Here is a 23,819-nt window from a genome sequence, read left to right as displayed (position 1 = left end):
CCGCGGCGCGAACGCGTCCGGCGGGAACGCCGGCTCGCCCTCGCTCTTCTGGTTCACCAGGCGCCTCGACGGCGGTGACGTGGCGGATGGAGACATTCTCGGCGGCGGTTGGGGGGGCGGCGCGGCCCCTTTGAATCTGTTCAAATCCAACGAGCTGGAACGGGTGTGGTTCCGTATCGGTCGGGGGGGAGGCGGCGGCGGTGGGTCCTTCTTGGGCGCATATTGAAGGGATTGGGGGCCTTCCTCGGCGTGCACGGACGACTCCCGAGCTGGAGGTGGCGGCAGAACCCCAACACTCTTCACGGGCTTCTTGGGTTGCGGACGCTGGATGGATTTGATCTCTGAATTTCCATTTGACGGTTGTTCGTTCTGAGAACTGACTCGTTTCGGACTTGTCAGCTCGAAAGCGTGGGCAATGTCATCGCGGCGCGGAGACGTGCTCGAACGCAACTCAGCCTCGTGGGGAAGAGTGTTCGCTTCTGGCGTAACCCTCAAAGCGACCGGATGAAAAATTTTGGGATCTCTTTCCAGAGCCGATTTGTGGAAGTCGAAATTCACAGGTTTGGGGCCAGGACTAGAAACGCTGAACGTTGGGGAGTCGACGAACTTGGTCCATTCCTTATTATTAACTTGCGGTTCAGGTTTTGGTGGCGAGAGAGTAGGTTGCCTCTCTTCTGCCTTCTTTACTGGTTTGCTCTCGTAGGGGTCATTAGTTTCTGGTTTTGGTGCGAAATTGAAATCAGCGGAAGTACCTGAATTAAACATATCAGCGCCTAAATCAACGAGGTCCGTAGTTACTGCTTGTTGCGAGAAATGCGAGTCCACCTTGGGCACTAAACAAGCCGGCAACACATCTGGCACTGGTATATTGTTTCGTCTCAATACTATGAGATGCATCGCTATGCTAAATTCTTCCAAGGTTAACATTCCATCTTTGGTAATGTCGGATAATTGCCAAATTTTACGCAAATCTGGAACTGGTAGACGAGATTTCTCAAAGAACAATCTGTAAGAGAATAAACAAACCTCATTAATTTTAGCGATAATAATTTATTTCGCATGTTAAATATATATATAGATAGATTAGATACTTTTAAACTCAAAAAAAAAAGGAATAAAGCCACAGAATTCTGAAAAAGTAGAAAATATGGCCATTTGATTCATTTATTTTATTAGTTATGACAATAAATAAAAACTAAGCAGATAGCTGAAAATTTTTAAATATTTCAAGTTTTTTCGTTTACCGAGCAGTAGGTCCAGACAGCAGGCCCCGTTCAGGCCTCAATTGCGCAAACTGCGACGCGTAATGCCGCGCCTGCGCCTCGCTGATGGCGAACACGTCGCCCTCCGCCTCCGCCTCGTCCTCCGACGAGTGACGGTCCGATGACTCTTCTTCAGTGCCTCAACGAGAATTGTACACATGAAGCATTGTTTACCAAATAAATATAATTTTAATTCGACACTAAAGAATAATGCAGATGAAATTAAATCATCACCATTTCATTACTTGTTTTTTTTTTGCTTCTTTATTATAGGAAATCGTCATATTAAAAATTTTCCTACACACATGTAATTTTCCACACCATCTATCAAGCATTATAAGAAATTGAATTATCCATGTATTATAATTTATGGCATTTTGTGCGTTTACTTAATACGTAAACATACAGAATAACGTTTTGTTGAAAAGAATTATCTATAATCATTAAACATTCTCAAAAACGTCGTAAAATTTATATACCAAATTAATAACAATAAAAAAAAATTGCAACAATAAAACTTATTAAAAAAGAGGATAAATTTTATTTCTTATATACATATTATAATAAAATTTAATGTGAAATTAATTGAAAAGAACACTGTTGTAAAAGTGTGTACAGAATTAATAGCCATTGTGATTACATAATGAATGGAACAATTTCTAATTGTTTTTATCCATTAATATGCATTGTGATTCTAATTAATCGAATTATAAATAGTAAATAGTCTCCAAGGTCATATTGTGACTATTCAATAATTAATTTGGTTTAACAATGCATCCACAATAAGCCTTAAAGTTTGTGGAAGTTCTTTTTTAGTTAATACATTTTTCGTCCAATTGAGAGAGATGCCAAAAACACTTTTATTGGACTTGTATATACTATGAATTAGCTAATGTAGCATAGGATGATTTTAAGAAACAAAATTAATGAACTATAATTGGATCCATTTGGCAAGAAATGAGATCATCTTTGGCATATTTGGCCAAGTCTATTCTGTTAGTGTCAAGAAGGACATTATATAATCATATCTTACAAAAAAATATATATATTAGTTGCATATTTATCCTTACTTCTATATTAATAAACTAATATTGTTTTATGGATCAATCGAAGGATTACTCCAGATAAATTTTTGTATTTGATTTATTAATACCCAAATACCTAAATAACTATTTGAGCACCAGAAAATTACATGAATTGAATATGTTTAAGAAAAAGTAAAGCATGCAGATTAGTTGTTTATTTAGAGTCATTGAGGCATCAAAAATCTTGATGCATAAAAATGACAAATACTTTAATTAGTTGTATAGAACATCATTGACATTCTTTCATGAGACTATTATATAGGGTACTATATTTTCGATACAATAATGTAATAGATTTCAAGTTTTTAGATTAAGATGATTTTTGTATGTGGTAGTCGAGCACGCTTCGGCACGAATTGGGCCAGTTCGCACCTGGGAAATACCACACCCCCACAGAAGACCGACGTGAAAGAGCATTCTGCTGGGTTTCGTTCGGTGAGTGAGGGAGCTGGAGGCCAATATCATATTCTTTATTCAGGCTCATACGCTTTATTAAAATCAAGTATCATAAAAATTTGTTCAGTGGTTTTTGCATTGCATTTGAAGGGTAGCAAACATACATCCATACATTCTTATAAATATCACATATACTAGTTGGATTCAGGGCATTGTTGCAGTTCCCATTAGTTTGTAGTGCCTTTACCAAGGATGTTGGTATATAATCTACATTGCCGTTGAGAAACAAACAACATTGTGGCTGTATAAGAAGGGGAAATTATAGTTCAATCATACATTATTAAGACAAATCAGATGAGTCATAATATGAATCACTTTTAGTAGTAAAATTTCTATTTGCACAATTTCTTAACATAATATGCAAAGCTAAGTGTTTCATTACTAAAACCTAATTCAGAAAATGAGTTTACCTAAAAGTCTTGTATGTTCCTCAGCTGTGTTGGTAGGCCATACACCTCTACCAGTCGCACTATGCTCCCAAACTGGGTGGACTCTTTCTGCGACACTGTTAGTTGGAGTGGGACTTTCACTCGCTGTACTCCATGGGGATCCAGTTTTCGCCCGTCTCTGAAGTTGGACACATGAAAACATTAATTTATTGAAATAAAAAAAAGGTTTATTGTAGTAGCCAAGCACACTTCGGCACAAATTGGGCCAGCTCCCACCAGGGAAGTACCACACCCCCACAGAAGACCAGCATGAATTTATTCTATTCATTATTTTATTCTATTTAAAAATTCAAAAAATAAACACACAAACAATGTTAAAAATAGCTATCGCTAAAAAAATATTAAACAAAAATCACCCTGTATATGTACTTTGGGCCAACCTGTGGAGAACCACAGGTAAATTTATATGATACATTATACTAAATAATAATATCATTGACATATTCAAATTAAATGGTTGATGCTAGTGATTTATGAGTACACCAATAAAAAAAAATAAAAAGTCCTTATCACTGAAGCAACTAATAATTAACCTCAATGATAACAATTCTTTAAATTATTATATTCAGGCATTAAAGGCCTGTTATACATTTACAGTTATCAAGAGCATTACAAACATAAAGGTATAGATAAGGTTTGTAAATAGGTATACAAGACTGAGCATTTAAATATATTTAACAAATAAGTAAAACTTTAAGATGATTTCAATAGTGAATACTTTCAAATAATGAAATTAAATGTTCATACAGCAACAGTTTTTTTTGTCATCTTATATCTAAGATATACTATATATAAAATTATATAAATATGTAACTTTGTATTTATTGAATCATTCTTTATAGATACAAAAGTAAAAGTATTGTTCAATACTGTCTTGATAAATTTTGCATTTAGTTTCTTATTATATATTCTTATTATCGTAGAATGTTTTTATTATGGTTCAAATTAAAATTAAATAATGCTATAAATTGGACATATTGTCAAGAGGATGCCAAAATATAGGAAACATTTTCATCCTTCCAATGAAATACCTTTATACCGTTAAAGGTTATATTATAAATAAGTATCTTCATTTTATTTTTGTTTATTTTAGTTTGGTAGTGGTTAAATTTCTCAGGGGTGCGTCTCCATTATGAAAACTTCTATTAGATGGGTACAACCCGACACAGATAACTTATGAGCCACTTATGGGGATGTATCCAATCAATTTAACAATTTTTAAATATACTGATGAAGTTGGATCTGAAGGTGTTTGTACTTTTAAAAACAATATCTAGTAAACTAGTTTGATTGAAGTTTAGTATGCAGATAGATTATGGCCCGAGAGAACATAATACTAATGTTGTCTGGGTAACGGCCCAAAGCTAATTTTGTTAATGAACTTCAGAAGCAATAAATATTAATACTAACGAAAGAGTTCAATGAAAAATACTTTTGATTCAATTGTTTTTAAGCTTTACTACGCTGTAAAATTATTCTTATTTTGTCAATCAAGATTACAATGGAAACTTACCTCACAAGAACCACTCCTTTGTGACATGGTTTCTGATTCAATTTCAGAGTCGGTACTCAATGCTTCTGTAGCATCATGTGATAAAGTTTGAGGAACATCACTATCAGACAAATTCAGTGACACTCTTATTGGTTCATATGCACCTAGATTCCTCTCAACAAAATTTCTTTCCCTTTTCGAAATGTGCTGCTCTTTAGGAGAGTTGGATAGCTGTATTAGGTCTGCATTTGCATCCGAGTTAAGGGCCCATGTGAACCGTGGCAAAGGAAGGTCTAGAGGTGTTGATAAAAGTTCAGGTTTCAATGCCATGTTAGTTTGATGGGCTGCTATAAGTTTTAAGGCCGAATAAAATTGCTTTCTATTCATGTGATTTAAAGATGAACTACTATTAGGCGACACACTCATATCCATGATCTGAAAAGTATTTAGAACATTTTTAGTTAGTTCGTATTTTATATTGTAAAGTTTTCCTCAACCAGATTCTACTTACCTGTCTTAGTACATCATTAGGTATATTCGATGATCTAAAAAGTTCTGTGGCTTTAAGAATCGGTATTTTCCCGTTGGATTCCTCATCGCAACATAAAAACAAATCACCGAAATATCTCATCTCGGTTTCTGTCAAATTGAGATCCTCCATTATAAAGTATTCACAACTATTTAATCTTATACACTTGTACAGTTAATTGCCTTTAATCCACAAAATACAAAAACTCATTATCTGTTGATAAAAACCATATTCAATAATAAATAAATGGGTTGAAAATTTCAACTTCACAAATTACACGAAGCAACGAATATGTCATTGACAGCTGCCTGATGTTCCGGGGCCATTACTATAAAATACAGATAAATTACAGTAGGAAAAGTTGTAACAGATAAAATAAAAATTAAAAAAAAAAATACGTGGGGTGCATGGTGTCAATGGTTATAGATATTTTATTGACAGATATGAGTAGAGTGATTATGATTTCGATAATATCTTAAGAAGCACCCCACGCTTCTTTTAAAATAAAATAATTTTTTTTTACTCACACTATTATTAATTTGTGTTTTTAACACTATTTTCTTAATTTAAATTCATTTAAATTTATTTTCTATTTTTTAGTTCGGTTTTCTATAAAAAGCGTGTTTTTTTAGTTTTTTTTAAACTATAATTTATTTTCTACTTTTTAGTTTGGATTATTTATAATAGCATGTTTTTTTAATTTTAAACTATTGCACGACTCGAACGACGAAAATTTTTATTAATTTTCTTACCTTATCGACTATATATGAAAATTATATAAATTAACAAAAATCATATTTTGCAAATTGAAAATTGGAATAATTTTATCAAATTAGTGTATTGTCATCGGTCCTCAATAAATCTACAAAGTTTGAACGAAATCTGGTCGTTTAAAGTGGGTCAAAATCGCGCCCAAAGAAGTCGGTTACAAACAAACATACAAACATACAGGTGAAGCTAATAAAAAGCGTGTAAAAAGAAATAAATGTAAATAATTATAATAAGCTTGCAGGGCATCTTGTGGCGAGGTGCCGGGGAATAGCGACCCCGCGGTCGCTAATGCTCCCGTCTCCGGCTTCCCTTACCGGCCGGACGAGATGAAGTCGGACAAGGACAAGACCCTCACCTCTTTAGCTTAGAGAGCTTTTAGCTCGAAGGGTGGATGCGAAGCGTATGTGGCGAGTGGGCACGTGATGCTGGACCCTCAGGGAGTGTGTGATCGTAGTTTAAAGTCTATCGACGCCTCTCCACCCTTAATTGCTCATGATGTATTGCCCCCTTGTCGCATTATTGCAGCGACTTATTTAGAGGGCCCTTACAGTGAGAGGGCGAGTCACCTCCTGCCAACAATTTTTTACTTTTATTAAATAGAAAGGCAGGTGCCATAGTTTCTCATAGTTCCCTATACCAGTCCATTTAGCATCCCATTCCATAGAGCAGTTTTAAACGGATTGTCTAGGGCTGTATCTCTATAGTACAGTCGTGGGAAGGCGCGGCTGATGTCACACTACACATTAAAAATCTCAAAAGAACCTCTGCTTGTTGGATCTGTGTACCCACGTAAGCCTTCCAAAAGACCGGGTGCTTTCCTTTTGGTGGTACCGGAGTATTATGGAAGTGAGAAACATAGTAATAATAGTAAACACATTTGAATGACAGAATCGACTAAACTTTGTTTAATTTAAATATTAATTTGTGTACTCTTTAAGGAGAACCTCGGACTTAAATTCGACAAGTCAGGGTTCGAGACCAGGCGAGCGAGCAGGAAATAAATTGATTTCTCAATTTATCTGCGCATATGTAACATCACTCTTCAATACCGGCATATCCAAGAATCAAAAGTTCGACATGTGACATCTGCCAACCCGCACTTGGCCAGCATGGTGGATTATCATATTATGATACTGTTCCATCTAATATATAAAAATAAGTCGGGTTTTCCTTCCTGACGCTATAACTCCAGAACGCACGAACCGATTTCCACGGTTTTGCATTCGTTGGAAAGGTCTCGGGCACCGTGAGGTTTATAGCATAGAAAATTCAGGAAAAAATTCAACTGAAAAGCGGGAAAATCATTTTTCACATACAACCATCTGGTGGCGAAACGGAGTTCGCCGGGTTTGCTAGTTTTTTAATATATTATTCATAAATAAATTGTTCAGTACATTATGGCTCACCCTCCTTTTTAATACATACACAATATTTACGTATATTCGAATGTGTATCAGTAGAGGGCACACAGAGCTAATTGAAAACGTAGTTCTCAATGTTCACTTGGTCCTATGCCATCCCAGACGAAAAACAAAATTAATCAAATTTCGTTCAACCGCTCGAGATACTAGGTATATTATCAGATAATATATTTAATAAATAAATTATGACTCACATTGTAAAAATTTTACAAAAAGGAAAAACTGACTGACTTGTGATAGTTATTTAAAAGATGCATCATAATCTGATAAAAAAGTAAAGGTAGGTATCGATTTCAGCATTCAACAAATTAGGAATTAAATAAAACAACTATATTTTGCACTTAATCTGAATTTATTTTTGATATAACAGTGCAAATACTTTAACACGGAAAATGTTTTAATAGCGAAATTATAAATTACACATACACACTACTTTCAAAGTAGCAGAATAATAATAATTTAGAATAATACACATCTATACTTAAAACTTAAAAATATAAGCGTCGCTAATCTCGACAGTACAATCATATCTCATTCTATAATAACTATTTAATCCCTGGTTTGGATGTACTTAATGAGGTCAATGACACGGCTGGAGTAGCCGTATTCATTGTCATACCAGCTGATAAGCTTGACAAAGTTGTCATTTAGGGAGATACCAGCAGCAGCATCAAAGATAGAGGAATGAGAGTCACCAACGAAGTCAGTAGATACAACTTGATCTTCAGTGTATCCCAAGATACCCTTGAGAGGACCTTCAGCTGCTTCCTTAATCTTTTGCTTGATAGCATCATAGCTGGCGGGTTTTCCGAGGCGGACAGTGAGGTCTACAACAGACACATTGGGAACTGGTACGCGGAAAGCCATACCAGTAAGCTTTCCATTAAGAGCAGGAATAACTTTTCCTACAGCTTTGGCAGCACCAGTGGCTGCTGGAATTATGTTTTGTTGGGCACCACGACCATCACGCCAGAGCTTGCCAGATGGTCCATCAACAGTCTTCTGGGTAGCGGTGGTAGCGTGCACAGTGGTCATGAGACCTTCAACAATTTCAAAGTTGTCATGAATGACCTTGGCAAGGGGAGCAAGGCAGTTAGTTGTGCAGGAAGCGTTTGAAATGACCTTGAAGGAGGGGTCGTAGGTTTCATGGTTGACACCCACAACAAACATGGGAGCATCTGCACTGGGAGCAGAGATGATGACCTTCTTGGCACCACCCTCCAAGTGAGCAGATGCTTTGTCTGTGGTTGTGAAGACACCAGTTGATTCTACTACATATTCAGCCCCAGCCTTGCCCCATGGAATGGCCTTAGGGTCCCTCTCGGAGAAGACAGCAATCTTGTTTCCGTTGACAATAAGGCAGCCATCAGCAGCCTCAACGGTGCCCTTGAAGCGACCGTGGGTAGAGTCATACTTGAATAGGTAGACCATGTAGTCCAGACCAATGAAGGGGTCGTTGATAGCGACGACTTTCGCTCCCTTCTCAACTGAGGCACGGAGCACTAAACGGCCGATACGGCCGAATCCGTTGATTCCGATTTTCGACATGGTTTCTGTAAAAAAAAAAACAGCTATAAAATAATTGATTTGCAAAATATTTTCGGTGTTTTTTTTTTACATTGGATAAATAAAAACAATAGTAGTATAATATTGATTGTAAGATGTTCGGGTACGTTGCTTCTGTTATAAATTAATTAAATATAAGAAAAGATTCAAAATTCCCGACCTGTTTCAAAAAATATAGATGTTTTAAAACATCTGATACTGTTAATGTATACCTAGATTGTTCCCTAAAGACGTATACCGGCACATAGAGGTCATGTTAAGGTCACATAGAAATTAAATGAAAAAAAGCAAAATATAGCACTTCAGTGAAGCAATATTTTTTTCTATTAGTGTTAGCAATCAGTTTCAGTCATTTACATTAACAATAACATAACTGTAATTTTCAATTTGTAATTATAGGCGTTTCTGGTTTATACTATCTACGTGTAATGATGACGCAAAAATAGTGAAACAAGTATAAGAAATAAGAGAATATTGCACTTATTAATAGAGTAAAGAAAGAAAAACGAGTAAGATGTATAATTCACTGTTTGTCTACTTACAGGATTATTTCGAGAAATTCAGTTATATCACTAGCCGCACGTACTCGACAAGATGGTGTAATGAAATGTCAGCTGAAGGACGGGCAGCCGCTCTTTGAGATATACCGGTGGAATACAGATAAAATAAGTATTTTTCTAGATGTCACAAATTAGATCGTTTTCTTTATCTGCATTTATGTCTCACGCGGGACATTCAAACTTCAAATTCATTATTTTACTAGCGAATAATAATAATTTTTAAGGCGTTTTGAGCATTTTGGGGAACCTAAATTTATAAATGAACATTATAATTATACAATTTGGTTATGGTTTTAAAACTTGGTATAAATGGATTTGGGCGAATTGGAAGAGTTATATTTAGAACCTGTTTGGAAAGATCTGATTTTGAAGTACCTATGATATCACTTATTCTAAAAATATGAAATTAATTGGGATTATTGCGTAAATAGACAAATTTTTTTATTTTCTCTAGGTGGTGGCTATTAATGATCCTGCTATAAATACAGAATATATTTGTTATCTAATTAAATTTGATTCTACACATGGAAAATTCTCAGGAACCGTGTCGTATTACAACAACGAAATAATTATTGATGGTGATTTAGACGGTTTGTATTTACTTATTCAATATTGAATATTTTATGTAATTAATTTGCTTCTTTTAAGGTAAAAAGATCAGGGTTTTTCATGAAAAATTACCGGTGAATATTCCATGGTCCAGTGTTGGCACACAGTATGTTGTTGAGGCATCTGGAATGTTTACAAACTTAGAAAAAGCTTCGGTAATATTTTTTAATTAACTCTCTGCCCGTAGCTTTGCTCGTGAGTACTGCATATTATAATATAGAGCACACAAGACACCTTTATATTTCTATCCCTTGTTTCACTGGCTTGAGAATTTTTAGTAGGTAAAGCAGTTTATGACTTATTACAAAATTGTGTATATATATATCTCAGTCGAATTTTATTCAAACCGTTTTGTTTGGTGGCATAACATATAGACAGAGTTGCTCAGACACTTATATTATTACTTAGTAGGGATTTAGTACCTACATTGAAAATATTTATTCAGTAGAATGACAGTAATAATTCCGCCCAAATTTCATATTTTTATTTTTTTAATTTCCATGCATCTGAACCATCATTCATAATATTTTGATTTTATGTTCATCTGGGTAGTTTTATAATTTTAAACTAGGTTTTATGTACGTTACAAATATTTGGGTACATATTTCAAAAATCCCGAACTAAACGCCGCACCGTTTCAGACAAATCATAAAATTGAGTATTTTGTATAATATGGTATAAAAAAGACATATTAAATCAGTTTAAATATAACAGTAAAATAAGTTATCACTATTGTTAATGCAATTTTTTTTTCTCTTAAATATTTTTACAATCCGTGCAAATATATTTGTGATTGTTGTAATTTCCTTTAAGTAAAGAACCATATTTTGTTATTATATACAAGTAATTTTAGAATTAAGAGTATCAGAATATGTATTCTTTGTTGGAAATTCTAAAATAAAAAATAAAATAAAATATCATTGCCAAGTATAATCATCATCCGTTTAGTAGCTAATTCACGAAAAAGTAACATACATACATCCTTACAAACTGAACTATATGAGTATGTATATTAATTTGTTTATCATAATATTTAAACCGCTTTTCCGAACTGTTTGTTCGCAAAAGCTCAATTCATATTTTAAAGATTTTTATTATTTTATTAACTTTTGAAAAAAATAATAAAAAAAGTTTTTGAAAACTAAAAGTATTATACTAATACAACATCAAATACTCCAAGATTCCAACGTTCGATTGATCTGTGTCCGTTTTTTTTTTGTTGAAAAAATTGTAACTAATAATTTCAATAATTTTTTTTTTATTATTGAAAAGTTGCAATACCTAATAAATAATCCATATATATGTTGCCTGTAAAAAAGCCATAACCCGTTCTCAATAGAATAAATAAAAAAACGTAGGTAAACAATTGTTTTTATAATAATTAGGGTCGGTTATATTTTTGATCTAAAAGGAAACTCGCAACTTGGCGGAGCTCTGGCAGCTCTGTTCCTTAGATAAAGTGCAGAGAATTTCGTCATAATTGATGATTTTGTAATAAAAGGTCAAAAAACGTTACATTACGTAAACAGAATAATCTTAATAACGTTATCTATGTTTTAAGAGATAAAAATGCTACGCCCACTTCGAAAACACGGGGTCAGACTAAGATAACATTTTGTCATTGCGTCACTTTGAAGAAACGCCCATCCCCCAAATACATTTTGGCATTGTGTATTTAATATACTGAAATAGTAATATATGCGAAATATGTATTTAATTTACCTAATATATATCTATATATTATTCTAGCTGCACGACCTGGCTCCACCGGGGTAATCGTGCCGCTATCGAAATAATAAAAACTATGGTATCTTTTAAGTTGGATCATACTGCATAGAGTGTGCAGATTTGATTAAAATCGGTTGAGTAGGTTGGGAGTCCATCGCGGACAAACAACGTGACACATGATTTATATTATATTAAGATTAGAATATAATAATCCTTAAGCAGAAAATATTAGAACCTAATAGGGTTTAAATCAAAAGGACTCGGTTCATTATCATTTCATTCCAAGTTTACTTTATGAGGTAATTAAAACAACAAGGATAAAAAATTACAAAATATCAGGCGCAAGAAATATGTCTACACTAATATTAAAAAGTTTGTATTTTGTATTTTTGTAAAATTATCACACAAAACTGCTGGTCTGATTTCAAAAACTCTTTCATCAGTAGAAAGTTGCTTCATCACTGAGTGACATAGGCTATATACATATGTATGTATCACGGGCGCACAGCTAGTCTGTAATAAAACTTTACCTCCGGGTACATATTGTAACTAATAATACAATGTCCGCATTGTATGATTAGTTTTGACTTATACGTTAATGGTTAACTTAGCCACTTCATTTATTCTAATGCTGTGCTATGACAGTATTGAAAAACAGTACTTTTTTTATTCTTGTGCCTTCTCTGACAACGTATCTCTAATGTTATTACTTTTAGGGGCACCTAAAATGTGTTGGTGTGACACGTGTGATTGTAACTGCCCCAAGCGTCGACATACCCATGTTGGTGGTAGGAGTCAATGAAGATATGATTGTTATTGGTAAATGAAATTGTAATAATAGAAATAGAAACGCCAATCACCTATAAAATCTATTGTCTATTGCCATAGTTGTCTTAATCGATGTCTCGTCGTCAATTTAATTTGTGCATTTAGACACTACACATTTATTTTTATGTGTCTAATAATGTTCTACATATCAATACAAATCTCCTGTATTTTATTTATTGGTTATAGGAGCTGTTTCTTGGCTTATTCTAAGGGTAATTTTTTTTCACATTTAGTAGGTTCACTTTATTTAATGAGCCCTAAAATCAAGGCGTAACCGTACCCGCAATATCCTAAGCTATATATATATGAACGCTAAGCCATTACATTGGTAGATGTTATTAGCTGTTAAATTATATTTTTTCTGGAATGTTCTTCTATGACGTATCACTAGTGGAATAGGAATATATTATCAATTTAATTTTTACACGATCTCCTTGAAAACTCAACTTTGTATTCCTGTCTGCGAACTGATTCGCATCTGCTCTAAAAGAAGAAAGAAGTAATAGGATAGGTACCTATTCCGGCAGCCCGTTTCCTTTTGCTCACCCTTCCCAGTCCATTCCCTCTTTCCAGTCTCCAATCCTAACCTCATTCCTTACTTCATAAAAGCGGGCAAGGCATACGCAGAGGCCCTACCTCTGCGTATGCCTTGCTCTCTCGTTCATAGCGGTGGTGATCGCTTAACATCAGGCGAACCACCAGCTCAATAGCCCGTTAAGACATAAAAAAGGTACCTATTACAATCCTTAATTTCGTTAAGGCACGCAAAACCCATGTATGATTCTGAAGATGCATAATTGTATCATGTAGAACTAACTCATTATGAACATTCAACTATATTTATGTATAAACAATATAAGTATGTTCTGCTTTTGTGTTTGTTATTAAATAATGAATGATAAGGTTTTATTTAATTTTTAACCTTTTGGTATGTTAAATATAAAAATATTCTGCAAGTTAAAAAAATATTTACTTTATGATAAGACAGTGAATAATATCTATTGTATTATTTTATTTCATTTCTGTTAAACGAAAAAAACTTAAACTTTCTCGATACAAAAATATTTTACAATTATATATTAATATTAATACAAATACAAAAACAATAATAAGAAATATCAACGGATTTAAACGCGGTTTAGTCATCAAATTATTTATCCCGACATTACGAAACTTTACAGCGAGCGTGAATACGGGGAAACTGATATGTTATAAGTATGTTTGTATCTTTTTGTATCTTTTCAAGTATACAAAATAAATAAATCGCATTTTAAATCCGTGAGTCTTTTATTAATAAATGTATAATGCATGATGTGCTCACTAATTTAGGAATTCACACCGCAATGTATAAATTTTTCTAAACGTTTTTCAGTTCTATTTGTGTCAATTCCATTTTGTGAACCGAATAAAAAAAAAATGCCCACGTTAAAATCAAGCACAAGAAAATACAATACAATATAAAATAACATAATTTTTTTATGCATTTATTCAGACCAAAAGGTAATTTCCTGTGCGTCGAGCACATTGTATTGTTTGGCGCCAATAGTAAAAATATTAGAAGACAACTTTGGTGTATTGGAAGGGTTTATAACGAGCATTCATGCTATGACGCCATCTTTAAAACCTTTGGATGGGCTGTGTTTGCGAGGAAAGGTATCAACTATCACGACATGAAATATAATAAAATTATCTGTCTTTTGAAACATTGTCTTAAACAGTTTATTTACATAACGTTTAAGTAACTTAGCTTGTTGAAAAGAGTCCGAGATGTATATAAAAGAAAATTTGATAAAATTGATGAGATATCGGTAAATATCCCAATTTAAAATGCGTATCTATAGCACCTAGCAAAATTAATTTGTCGGTTTTTTTATTCTTTTAGCACTGGCGAGATCACAGAAGTATTCACCAAAATATAATTCCAGCTGCCACAGGAGCTTGTAAAGCTCTAAACAAAATCATCCCACAGGTTAAAGACAAAATGTCTGGTCTTGCCTTTAGAGTACCTATCGTGAACGTATCTGTTCTGGATATATCTATAAGGTAATCGATTAAAAAAAACCATTCCTTGTAATATATTCCTTGTATATATATTTAAAATTGTTAATTAATTGGCTTTAGATTGAAAACGGAAACTTCTTTGGAAGAGATCATCCAATGTGTCCAAAAGTATAGCCATCAGAATATGAAAAACATAATCACAATTTCAAACGACGAATCGGTATCCTCCGATTTTCTTGGCGAAGACCATTCGTGCATACTAGATACGAGTTCTAGTATACAATTATCACCGAATTTCTATAAGTTAGTGTGTTGGTATGAAAATGAGCACTCATATGCATGTCGTATTATAGACATCATACATTTTTCGGAAAAACAATATTTAACGACACCTTTGTCAAGGCTTAATCACACACAATCCACCTCTTCAAGAGGAACCACAACCGAGAGTATTAATAGCATGTTTATCCCTAGACATTATCGTTTCGAAGTTTATCCAAACATGGTTTGTAGCGCATCCCAAGATACTGGTTTCAGAATGAAATTGCCACTCCGTTCTCCTTTAACAAAAAATACGTTGACTATTCGCAATTCTCCCACGAATGAGACGACATTAAACCGCGTTATCAATAAAACAAACGAAATATTTAAAGTATGGAATGACATTGAGGTCAATAAAAATCCACTGCCCCGAAATACAAGTTCATTTTTTCAAAGCTGCATGGCATTAGCACCTGGCCACGTAGAGCGTAGTAAATACCAAAATAATAGGGAACACTTGAAAAAAGTTAAAGAAGAATTTTCTAAAATGGTCACAATGACAGAAGATTTATTAAAAAAATCAAGTCACAGCACGAATAAAATGGAAGACACTGTAGAGGCAATACCAGAAAAAATATTATCCGAAAATCACATTATGAAAGAAGATAAAAAAGAGATAGATGTAAAAGAAGTCGACAACGCACAAGAAATTAACCCAATGGGAGGTGATTTTAATAAAGTAAATAGAGTTACAAGGGCAATTGACCAAAATGATGTGCAAATGGATCCGTATAACAAAAACCCAGTTAATATATTAAAACCAATTAAAGCAGGCGATTTCTGCGAAAAGATGCCATACGAGACTATTTTGCTTCCAAACCATACGCAAAATACTGTGGCGCATTCGCTTTATAGAAAACCGGCTATATGCAGCTCACTAACGGAACCAATGAAAAATGAAGTACCGAATAGTCTAAAAATATCAGAAGAGCCTTGCCTTAAACCGATAAATAGTAATATGAATAAAAAGGAATGTGATAAAATCTCGTTTACAGATATTGGACACAATGCAACTCATGAGGACACACAAAAAAATCAAATAAGTCATTCGAATGCGAGCAATGGTAAAAATTACAAAAGCTATATCATAAGCGTGGAATGTAACTCACAATCTGAACCCACTAACACTCTAGCTAAAGAGAATCGTTGTGAGGTTGGCGACAGTTCCGATAGACAGATCTCTAAAGATGATATTAATGAAGCAAGCATTATATCTCATACGACACCTGAAAATGATAGACAAACAAAACAAAACACCTTGGAGTGTGTTTTACGTAAATACACTACGAACAATGCTATTATACAAGAGAATGCCTCGAGTTCAAGATTTGCAGGTCGTAAACAGGATATTTTTGATAAATTGGACAGCGCGAGTGCAACAGATTCTGAAAATTCTTTTGCCGAAAGAAAATCTCAAATCATCAATGTTACAGATTTAACAAATTCCATTGAGGATCTCGCTAGATTAGATAAAATTTGTAGAATAATTGAAATTTCAGATGAATTGTCAGATAAATTATTTTCTACTTTAAATGACCCTGAGTCTCCTGGCCTAGAAAAAAAGGCTTGGTCTTTCAAAGATTTATGTGAAAGACTGAAGCTGGATGAATTTTGCAATAAAATTTTTGGTCAGTGATTAATCATTATTAATCATTACAGAAATAAAATAAAAAATATATTTCTATAAAAATTTTTTTATTCAAGGCACTTCATGTAAAGCATAAGATACTTAATACTTATTGAGAATGATGATGATTATGTAATAAAAAGGACTTCATAATATCATAAAATATCACATATTCGGTTGCTAATAAAAAAAAAAAACAAAAAGTAAAAAAAAACTTACAAATAGCAGGTACTTGGTTTGTTTTTGTTGATAAAATCTAGGTATATGCATAATCTATATGTAACTAAATAAAAATAAATTTTTCATAATAAGCACTCAATAACTAAGCCATATCTTAGCCATTGTTGTGAAATACGAAATCAGTGTTTTTCAGAAGCTTAAAATTGAGCTGTATAATAGTTTTAGAAAAAATAGCGTTATCTAAATCTACAAAGTCTGCAATAACAACATTGACGGGTGATGGTCCCTGGGAATGTGTGGGTGGTCCCGGTGAAAATTCGCCAAGTTTGGGTAGAACTTCATTTTTAACGGGCTTAGCACATTTCTCGCGTAGCGTTGAAATCCATCTGAAATATAATTATAGTTTGAAAATGCTTTGCTGAAATTGTTATGACTTTTTATATTGCAGAATTAATTATTTTTTTATTAACAATAGTAAAACTTTGGTTTTAAATAGAACACACTATGCTGTTATTATATGTATATGTAAATATATATGTTATTTATTAAGATTTTTAATACTGAGGGCAGTTAATGATTCATTCAACAAACATTGTGTTCTGTACTTGTTTGATGAGTTGTTTCAAGTTGGAAATTAGCATGGCCAGTTAATTTTCAACAATCATTAAATGCAGTTTTGATTATTTAAAAAAGTAATGGAATGATTCTTAATAACAACATTTGCTATCTCCATTAATAAAAGTACTTTTCACAGAGGGACATAAAAAATTTCCACCCTGCTTACAGTACTGAAACATCAGGTGTTCTTAATAGATATATTTAATGTATTTTACGTACATAAACAAAGAGATAGCATTAAAATCAGACATTTATTTATCCAATTATGAATTATTTATTCTTTGAATTCGTCATAACATAGTTTTACCATTTACCACTGTTTTGGAAAGCAGTTTCTACAGAGAGTAGTAACTAACTCTTTGTCAAGATTTGAAAGACTGCTTAACATTCAAATTACCATATAAAAATTAACAAATATTACCTAAATAAAATAAAAGCAGGCGTAGGCGTCAAAACCGCTTGATGCACAAATCCCATTCCAGGGTGACGCTTCACATTGTACAAGAATTCCAGTAATCCATTCACACTGTCCTGTTGCGGCCATGGCGATGGTAGCATCTGAGGCTGCCAGAATTCGGAACTGGCATATACGGATTGGTGGCGGTATACGACGACTATCTAAAAATGAAAGCCATCATAATGAAATTGTATTAAAATAAAATTAAGTCTTTGTTCACATAAAAGAAAAAAGAAGACTGGTGCAAATGGCGGCCTAATTGCTCAAATCCATCTTTGTCAAACAACCCACACGCAAAGGACAAACACACACGAATAATTTGGTAAGGAAGACAATTTATTTTAGTAAGGAGGCTGAAGAGTGACATTGAGTATTTTTTATCTCACCGAAACATCATTCATTGGCGTTACTACGCGGACAAAGTCATGGGCGGAACGCTAGTACTATATATAGAGCAAGTTCAGAATTAAATAAATAAATAAATAAAAATTACTGATCACCTGTTTCAAATTTTTTGACTCAAATTTCATACATTATTAACTATTTAAGCCAACAAATAATCTAAACAGAATATGTTTGAGGGGTTGTGAAACTATATTTTAATAGAAAAACAACTTTAGCTAATTAAACAAAGTATATAAAATTCAAATTGTATACCTGTTGGCCTAATCTCTGTAGTGAATTTAATGTAATACTCTGCAAATCTGGTTCCCTTGGAACAAGTTTATGTCCAAATAGATTGAGCAAATATCTCATTAACTTTTGGTGATCATCAGCAGTAAATCCATAAAAGTGTTGTAAATCTAAAATGATGACCTGCAATTAGATATTTTTAATTATAAATAAGCACTCACCTGTCTTATGAAATCATCACTTTCTCACTTTTATAACGACAGTTTATATATTTTTTTTAGTTTTAAAGCATTCAATGCTTCATGACATATAAATGAGAATTTTTTTTAATAGAAAAAAATTATTTAATTTTTTTTTATAATAATTATTAATTATAAGGCGAAATTTGAACCTGGGTCTATTTGATACGGTTTGGCAGTAATTGAGTATGTCTATACAGGTATATGTTAATTTCATAAAATGAAACCATACCACAATTCAATCAGATATCAGAAGGTTACAAATAATTTCTAAATTTAACATTAATAAGTTATGACTATATAAATAAAGATTTGTCAAACTATTATTTTAAATCATTATTAAAAATCTTGCTTCAGCATTTACCAATTTAATTTTAAATTTATAATAAGAAATCTATATTAATTTAAATCTTACCTCTCCTGGATGTGAGGTGGCAAACTGTTTAATTTGATGAAGGGGTTCTGTAATTTCTCCCGCATACACTCCATGTGTGAAGTAGAATCTTTCTTCTCCAGTTTTTGTAGCGAGTCTTAAGTCAAAATACCTGAAATATATAAAATTATAATTGTAATAAACTAAAAGGGACATGAGATGTTAGTGACCTCAAAATCATTCTTAATATTGTGAGTACATACTACATATACATAGCATAATTGGATTTGGAGTTTCAGTAAATAATATGGTGTTTACAATGAACCAGAGTTGCAACAATTGATTTTAAACATCGAAAAAAAATGCTGTCTATAAAATGTAAGCTTAAGTATGTTACAGAACTAAATTCTTCAATAGATTACAAGCATGCAAATAACAATCAGTGTGCAAATAACAAGCAGTGGTGGCTCAGTGGTGAGAACCTCGGACTTCAAAATCGATAAGTCGGGGTTCGAGACCGGGTGAGCGTGCAGGAAATAAATTGATTTTTCAATTTATCTGCACATGTGGATAACATCACCACTGCTTAAAAGGGTGAAGGAAAACATCGTGAGGAAACCGGCATGTCCGAGAATCAAAAGTTCGACAATATGTGACATCTGCCAACCCGCACTTGGCCAGCGTGGTGGATTATGGCCTGAACCCTCATAGGAGGCCTGTGTCCCAGCAGTGGGAACGTGTATGGGCTGATGATGATGATGATGATGAAATAACAATCTAACCGTTTTTACAATTTTATGAGGACATACAGAAAAAAATTTACATTTGTAACATAAGCAAATAAAAATAAAGTGTCATTCATAGGCAAAAATAACTTAAGTAGATATTTATAATACCTGAAATAGCTTTTAAAAAAAATCTAGTCACAAGTTTCAAGATATAAAATATAAGATGATATACCTAATGCCTATGAGAAGTTGTTGGTACGCATCTATACTCTGGGTTATTGTCCATCGTAATATCGTACCTTTAAACAATGGATATAGTCTTTTGAGAACTGGTTCAGCATCAGGTGCCAACCCACTTGATCTAGTTATTCCATAGGTCATAGAATCATGGCTTCCTGTAAAAATAATTAAATTGAACATAAATTAATTTATAGAATATGGAGTATGAATTAATCATCATAAACAATGATTTCTATTAACACAGCACCTGGTATAGCAAGATAGATAAATGGGACATTTTTGATTTGTTCGGGAAGTTCCCCCATCCAATTCTCAAGGTTGATAGTTTGCGATAAATTTCCTTCACTCATTATCACCACTGCAAAGAAACATAACGAAAAGTGTTAAACAACCCTTTACTACCACGTCTTCAAACACAAAGACGTCTTTGTTTACCTCAATCGATTTAAACGTTGCGGGTTTGGTGTCATTAACGCATTAAGCAATCAAGTTTGTACTACATCAAGAATATATCATTGAATTTGACCTAGTTTGAATTACTTAAGAGAAATGGTATTTATTTATAAACGTAAATATAAAGTACACAGATAGTATAAAGTGCTTTTACATTTTTCGAACTTAGTAATCAGAATTCGTTATTCAAATCATTCTTTAAGACTACATATTTATAAAGTTCAAAGAAATAAATAAATAAAACGATGGCCATTTCAGCCACAGTAGACAACTGTCGTTGTCACATTGTGACACAACACAATATGTCAATGCTGTCACTTTTTTTTTACTTTGTAAGAAATGGGTAAGAAGGAATTTTTATTTGTCATTTCAAATGCAAGCCTATCTTCTGACTATGTCTGTTATGGTCGTTTAGAAATCAAAAGGAGTATGTAAATATGTACAAAATTCAAGAGTCATAATAAATTCACCACTAGCATTTATTTTTACTTCTAGACCGCTGACACCAACACTATTTGATGTACACGAGAAGTCAACGAAGTGCGAATTCGTATTATGAAGCCTTAATTCTTAATTTAGAATTAGATATTTAATGAAATATTTTGTAATGACATTTATCTAATGTCGATGTGCTCTGTTTTGAACAAATTACTATAGGAATTGCATAAACAGATTTCAGATTGCACGGCCTACTTAGACGCGAGAATATACAAGGTAATACTTAATAGGCACACATTGATTAATTTTACAATTGAACTATTATAATAAAGAAATAATAACAGAACATAAAGAAAACAAAACAACAGGAAAAAAAATTGATCTAAATTACAACGGTGCATTTACACATGCGTGCGAATAGTAAGGCGAGTAACGAACACGCATTCGCCTAGAAATTCGCGTATTCACATTAAAGCTTTTAGTCGTCTAAATTTAGTCTTTTCCTAATTTAGTCAAGTGTAATCGAGCTCTACGATTCAGCGAGCTACCATGCTAATTTCAGAAATTTCTTAATTTGCTAAAAAAAAAAAAACCTATCCTTAGTTTCTGATTGACTAAATCCATCACATCTACTTACGCTCCCTGGTAGCCTAATTAGAGACGCATTTAGGAAGGTGTAATCATATTTAGTTCCTTAAAACATAACTTCTTTTAATATTTCTTCATGACTCTTACAAATAGTAATTTCAAATAACGATCTTATCGTACTATGACGATTCAAATATTTCGCTGAGGTTACTGGCGAATGGAGAACACGAATGTGTAAATGCACCATAAAAATTATACCTTTCAGATGAATATTTAATACTCGCGTAGAATCAAACATAATATTGTGTTGTGCAATTTATTAGATGTCATATAATAACGGACCTTCCGTGTTTAACCTCTCTGAAGATCACAATCTGCTATTTACTAAGCATAGTTCATCTCGTATTATTACACTATAATATAAATTGAATAGTTTGTGATACGCACCATGGGTTGTTTTTAATATGCATTTATTGGTTGTATGTGTTTAACAGATATAATTAAATAAATTTACAGTTATTAGCTATTTCATTAAAATTATAAATAATAAGGAATTACAAAACAATATTTCTATCGTAAAACTGTACAAAATCTAACAAGAAAAAATGTATCTTCTAATGTAAATATTATAAATAAGTAGATACGAACCGGTAGCTCGGCTTCTGTCCTTTTGAATTCTAGGCCAAGTTTACCGTTCTGTTAAGTCAATCACACAAACCAAAAACATAAAAAATTCAGGTATGTACTTACGGATTATGAAGATTAATCTCATATCCATGTCGGTACGATAGATATCACTTTATAAATAATGAATATACCCACATGCGTGTGTCACCAATGATAAAATAACGGTTATTTATGCAATCGGTAGTAATATAATAACCATTTATGTTATACACACACCTAAGCTAGTATAAATATACCCGAGATGTTTAAGAGAATGAAGTTAACATGCGATTACTTGCAAATAATCTCGTGAATAATAAATGCAAAAAATGTTGATTGCTTTGTTTCGTATTTTAGCAGAACGAACTGGCGTTTAAACGAGTACGTGATGGATTTAGATTTAGGTGATTAGGTGAAAGGTATATTATTTTGGTGACTTTTTACTACGCTGGTTCCTCATTTGACCTTCACCATTATTTAATTGTACTTATGCCTTAATCGAACAATGCTGCAATTCTCAGTTTATAACAGAACTAGCTATTTTTTATTTTATTTTTATGTATTGTTACTATTTGTGTGTGTTAAAATAAATTGTTCTTTCTTTCTTTCTTTCTTTCTATTGCCCTCGGTTTCGCACGCATTAATTCGGAGTAGTTTGAATCACTCTACCTATTGAAAAAAAAAAAAACCATATCAAAATCCGTTGCGTAGTTTTAGGGACACAGGGACAGATAAAGCTACTTTGTTTTTTACTATGTAGTGATAATTATTATACATAGTTACAGTAAATAGCAATCTTGCTTCTTTTAACATTTGATACCTGTATTGCATCATATCCAAAAATATAAAGACCTATTTGCATTAAACTGATTCCTATTTGTAAAATTCTTTTAGTATGGAGATGTTGCTATCGGCCTAGTGCTGTTTAATCGGGGTAAAACGGAAAAAATAATAAGTATAATATAGTTATAGAAACAAAAAAAAATATGGAATCAACTAAATTGCCTCTCAAGCTAAATGCCCAAAATTTGACACAGTAAACGTGTAACAAAAATTAATAAAATTATATATTTGAACGAATTATAATTAATATTGTTAAGATTTGAGTTTTCTATTAATTAATATTTATCGTTTCGTTTTGTGGCGCGTTTATTTACTGACCTCATATAATCTTTGTGATAATGCTTACCGAGCTGCTTTCAAAATTACCCAAAATTCTTCAGCTCACATAGTCATGGATGAGAGGGTATCAAAAATAAAATATTTATTTTTAGATCAACTGTTGAGCCATCATAAACAAGTAAAGTATAGAAAAATAAATAATTCCTAAAACCTTCTAACATGCACAGAAAATAACATAAAGGTAAACATAGAACCTCCTTCTTTTTGTTTTCGACCTAAAATCGCAGACAGTCAGAATGTTTGTATTCAAATAATTAATTTGAGAATGGTAAGATTATGCTAGAGCATAATCTTACCATTTTATATTGTTTCATATATT

The 23,819-nt window shown here is 32.9% G+C and overlaps 4 protein-coding genes across 7 annotated transcripts in view; 1 reads left to right on the top strand and 3 right to left on the bottom strand.

The window, feature by feature from the left end:
* The window catches only part of LOC119839998 (ralBP1-associated Eps domain-containing protein 1), an 8,233-nt gene extending 2,645 nt beyond the window's left edge, over nt 1-5,588 (bottom strand). Inside the window, exons 1-5 of one of the 3 annotated variants that reach the window (XM_038366481.1) lie at nt 5,256-5,588; nt 4,766-5,179; nt 3,214-3,370; nt 1,245-1,401; nt 61-1,006 (exon numbers count right to left, since the gene is read on the bottom strand). In XM_038366481.1, the coding sequence (XP_038222409.1) occupies nt 61-1,006; nt 1,245-1,401; nt 3,214-3,370; nt 4,766-5,179; nt 5,256-5,405 (1,824 nt within the window). In that variant the 5' untranslated portion in view covers nt 5,406-5,588. The remainder of the gene's footprint in view (nt 1-60; nt 1,007-1,244; nt 1,402-3,213; nt 3,371-4,765; nt 5,180-5,255) is intronic. The other 2 variants (XM_038366480.1, XM_038366482.1) reach the window with 2 other exon arrangements.
* A 2,214-nt stretch (nt 5,589-7,802) lies between these two features.
* On the bottom strand, nt 7,803-9,709 carry LOC119839873 (glyceraldehyde-3-phosphate dehydrogenase 2-like). Its single transcript, XM_038366293.1, has 2 exons — nt 9,574-9,709; nt 7,803-9,018 (listed from the first exon to the last, which is right to left on the bottom strand). The coding sequence occupies exon 2, from the start codon at nt 9,011-9,013 to the stop codon at nt 8,015-8,017; it is 999 nt and encodes a 332-aa protein (XP_038222221.1). The 5' UTR covers nt 9,014-9,018; nt 9,574-9,709; the 3' UTR covers nt 7,803-8,014.
* Nucleotides 9,710-9,878: 169 nt separating this feature from the next.
* Nucleotides 9,879-16,714, top strand: LOC119840018. The gene is made up of 7 exons (XM_038366507.1): nt 9,879-9,962; nt 10,046-10,169; nt 10,240-10,355; nt 12,645-12,747; nt 14,249-14,409; nt 14,639-14,799; nt 14,878-16,714. Exons 1-7 carry the CDS (start codon nt 9,879-9,881, stop codon nt 16,712-16,714), a joined length of 2,586 nt encoding a protein of 861 aa, XP_038222435.1.
* Nucleotides 16,715-16,754: 40 nt separating this feature from the next.
* Nucleotides 16,755-22,556, bottom strand: LOC119840276 (PI-PLC X domain-containing protein 3). 2 transcript variants are annotated; one of them, XM_038366808.1, is made up of 7 exons: nt 22,403-22,556; nt 20,421-20,531; nt 20,166-20,328; nt 19,248-19,377; nt 18,618-18,776; nt 17,925-18,121; nt 16,755-17,271 (listed from the first exon to the last, which is right to left on the bottom strand). In XM_038366808.1, exons 1-7 carry the CDS (start codon nt 22,428-22,430, stop codon nt 17,040-17,042), a joined length of 1,020 nt encoding a protein of 339 aa, XP_038222736.1. In that variant the 5' UTR covers nt 22,431-22,556; the 3' UTR covers nt 16,755-17,039. The 2 variants fall into 2 exon arrangements, with proteins under 2 accessions (XP_038222736.1, XP_038222737.1); XM_038366809.1 differs by lacking the exon at nt 22,403-22,556 and adding an exon at nt 20,609-20,908.
* Nucleotides 22,557-23,819: the final 1,263 nt, after the last annotated feature.

This window comes from Zerene cesonia, chromosome 5, assembly GCF_012273895.1.
Source record: "Zerene cesonia ecotype Mississippi chromosome 5, Zerene_cesonia_1.1, whole genome shotgun sequence".
Taxonomy (NCBI): Eukaryota; Metazoa; Arthropoda; class Insecta; order Lepidoptera; family Pieridae; genus Zerene; species Zerene cesonia.
This window is presented reverse-complemented; position numbering and strand designations above follow the sequence as displayed.

Coding starts and splice junctions, on each gene's coding strand:
- LOC119839873 (XM_038366293.1), bottom strand. CDS start 9,013: ATGTCGAAAATCGGAATCAACGGATTCGGCCGTATCGGCCGTTTAGTG.
- LOC119840018 (XM_038366507.1), top strand. CDS start 9,879: ATGGTTTTAAAACTTGGTATAAATGGATTTGGGCGAATTGGAAGAGTT. Junction 9,963..10,045: donor TGGAAAGATCTGATTTTGAA/GTACCTATGATA, acceptor TATTTTCTCTAG/GTGGTGGCTATTAATGATCC. Junction 14,410..14,638: donor GGCTGTGTTTGCGAGGAAAG/GTATCAACTATC, acceptor TTATTCTTTTAG/CACTGGCGAGATCACAGAAG.
- LOC119840276 (XM_038366808.1), bottom strand. CDS start 22,430: ATGGATATGAGATTAATCTTCATAATCC. Junction 18,122..18,617: donor TACAGAGATTAGGCCAACAG/GTATACAATTTG, acceptor TTTCATTTTTAG/ATAGTCGTCGTATACCGCCA. Junction 17,272..17,924: donor CCTGCTTTTATTTTATTTAG/GTAATATTTGTT, acceptor ATTATATTTCAG/ATGGATTTCAACGCTACGCG.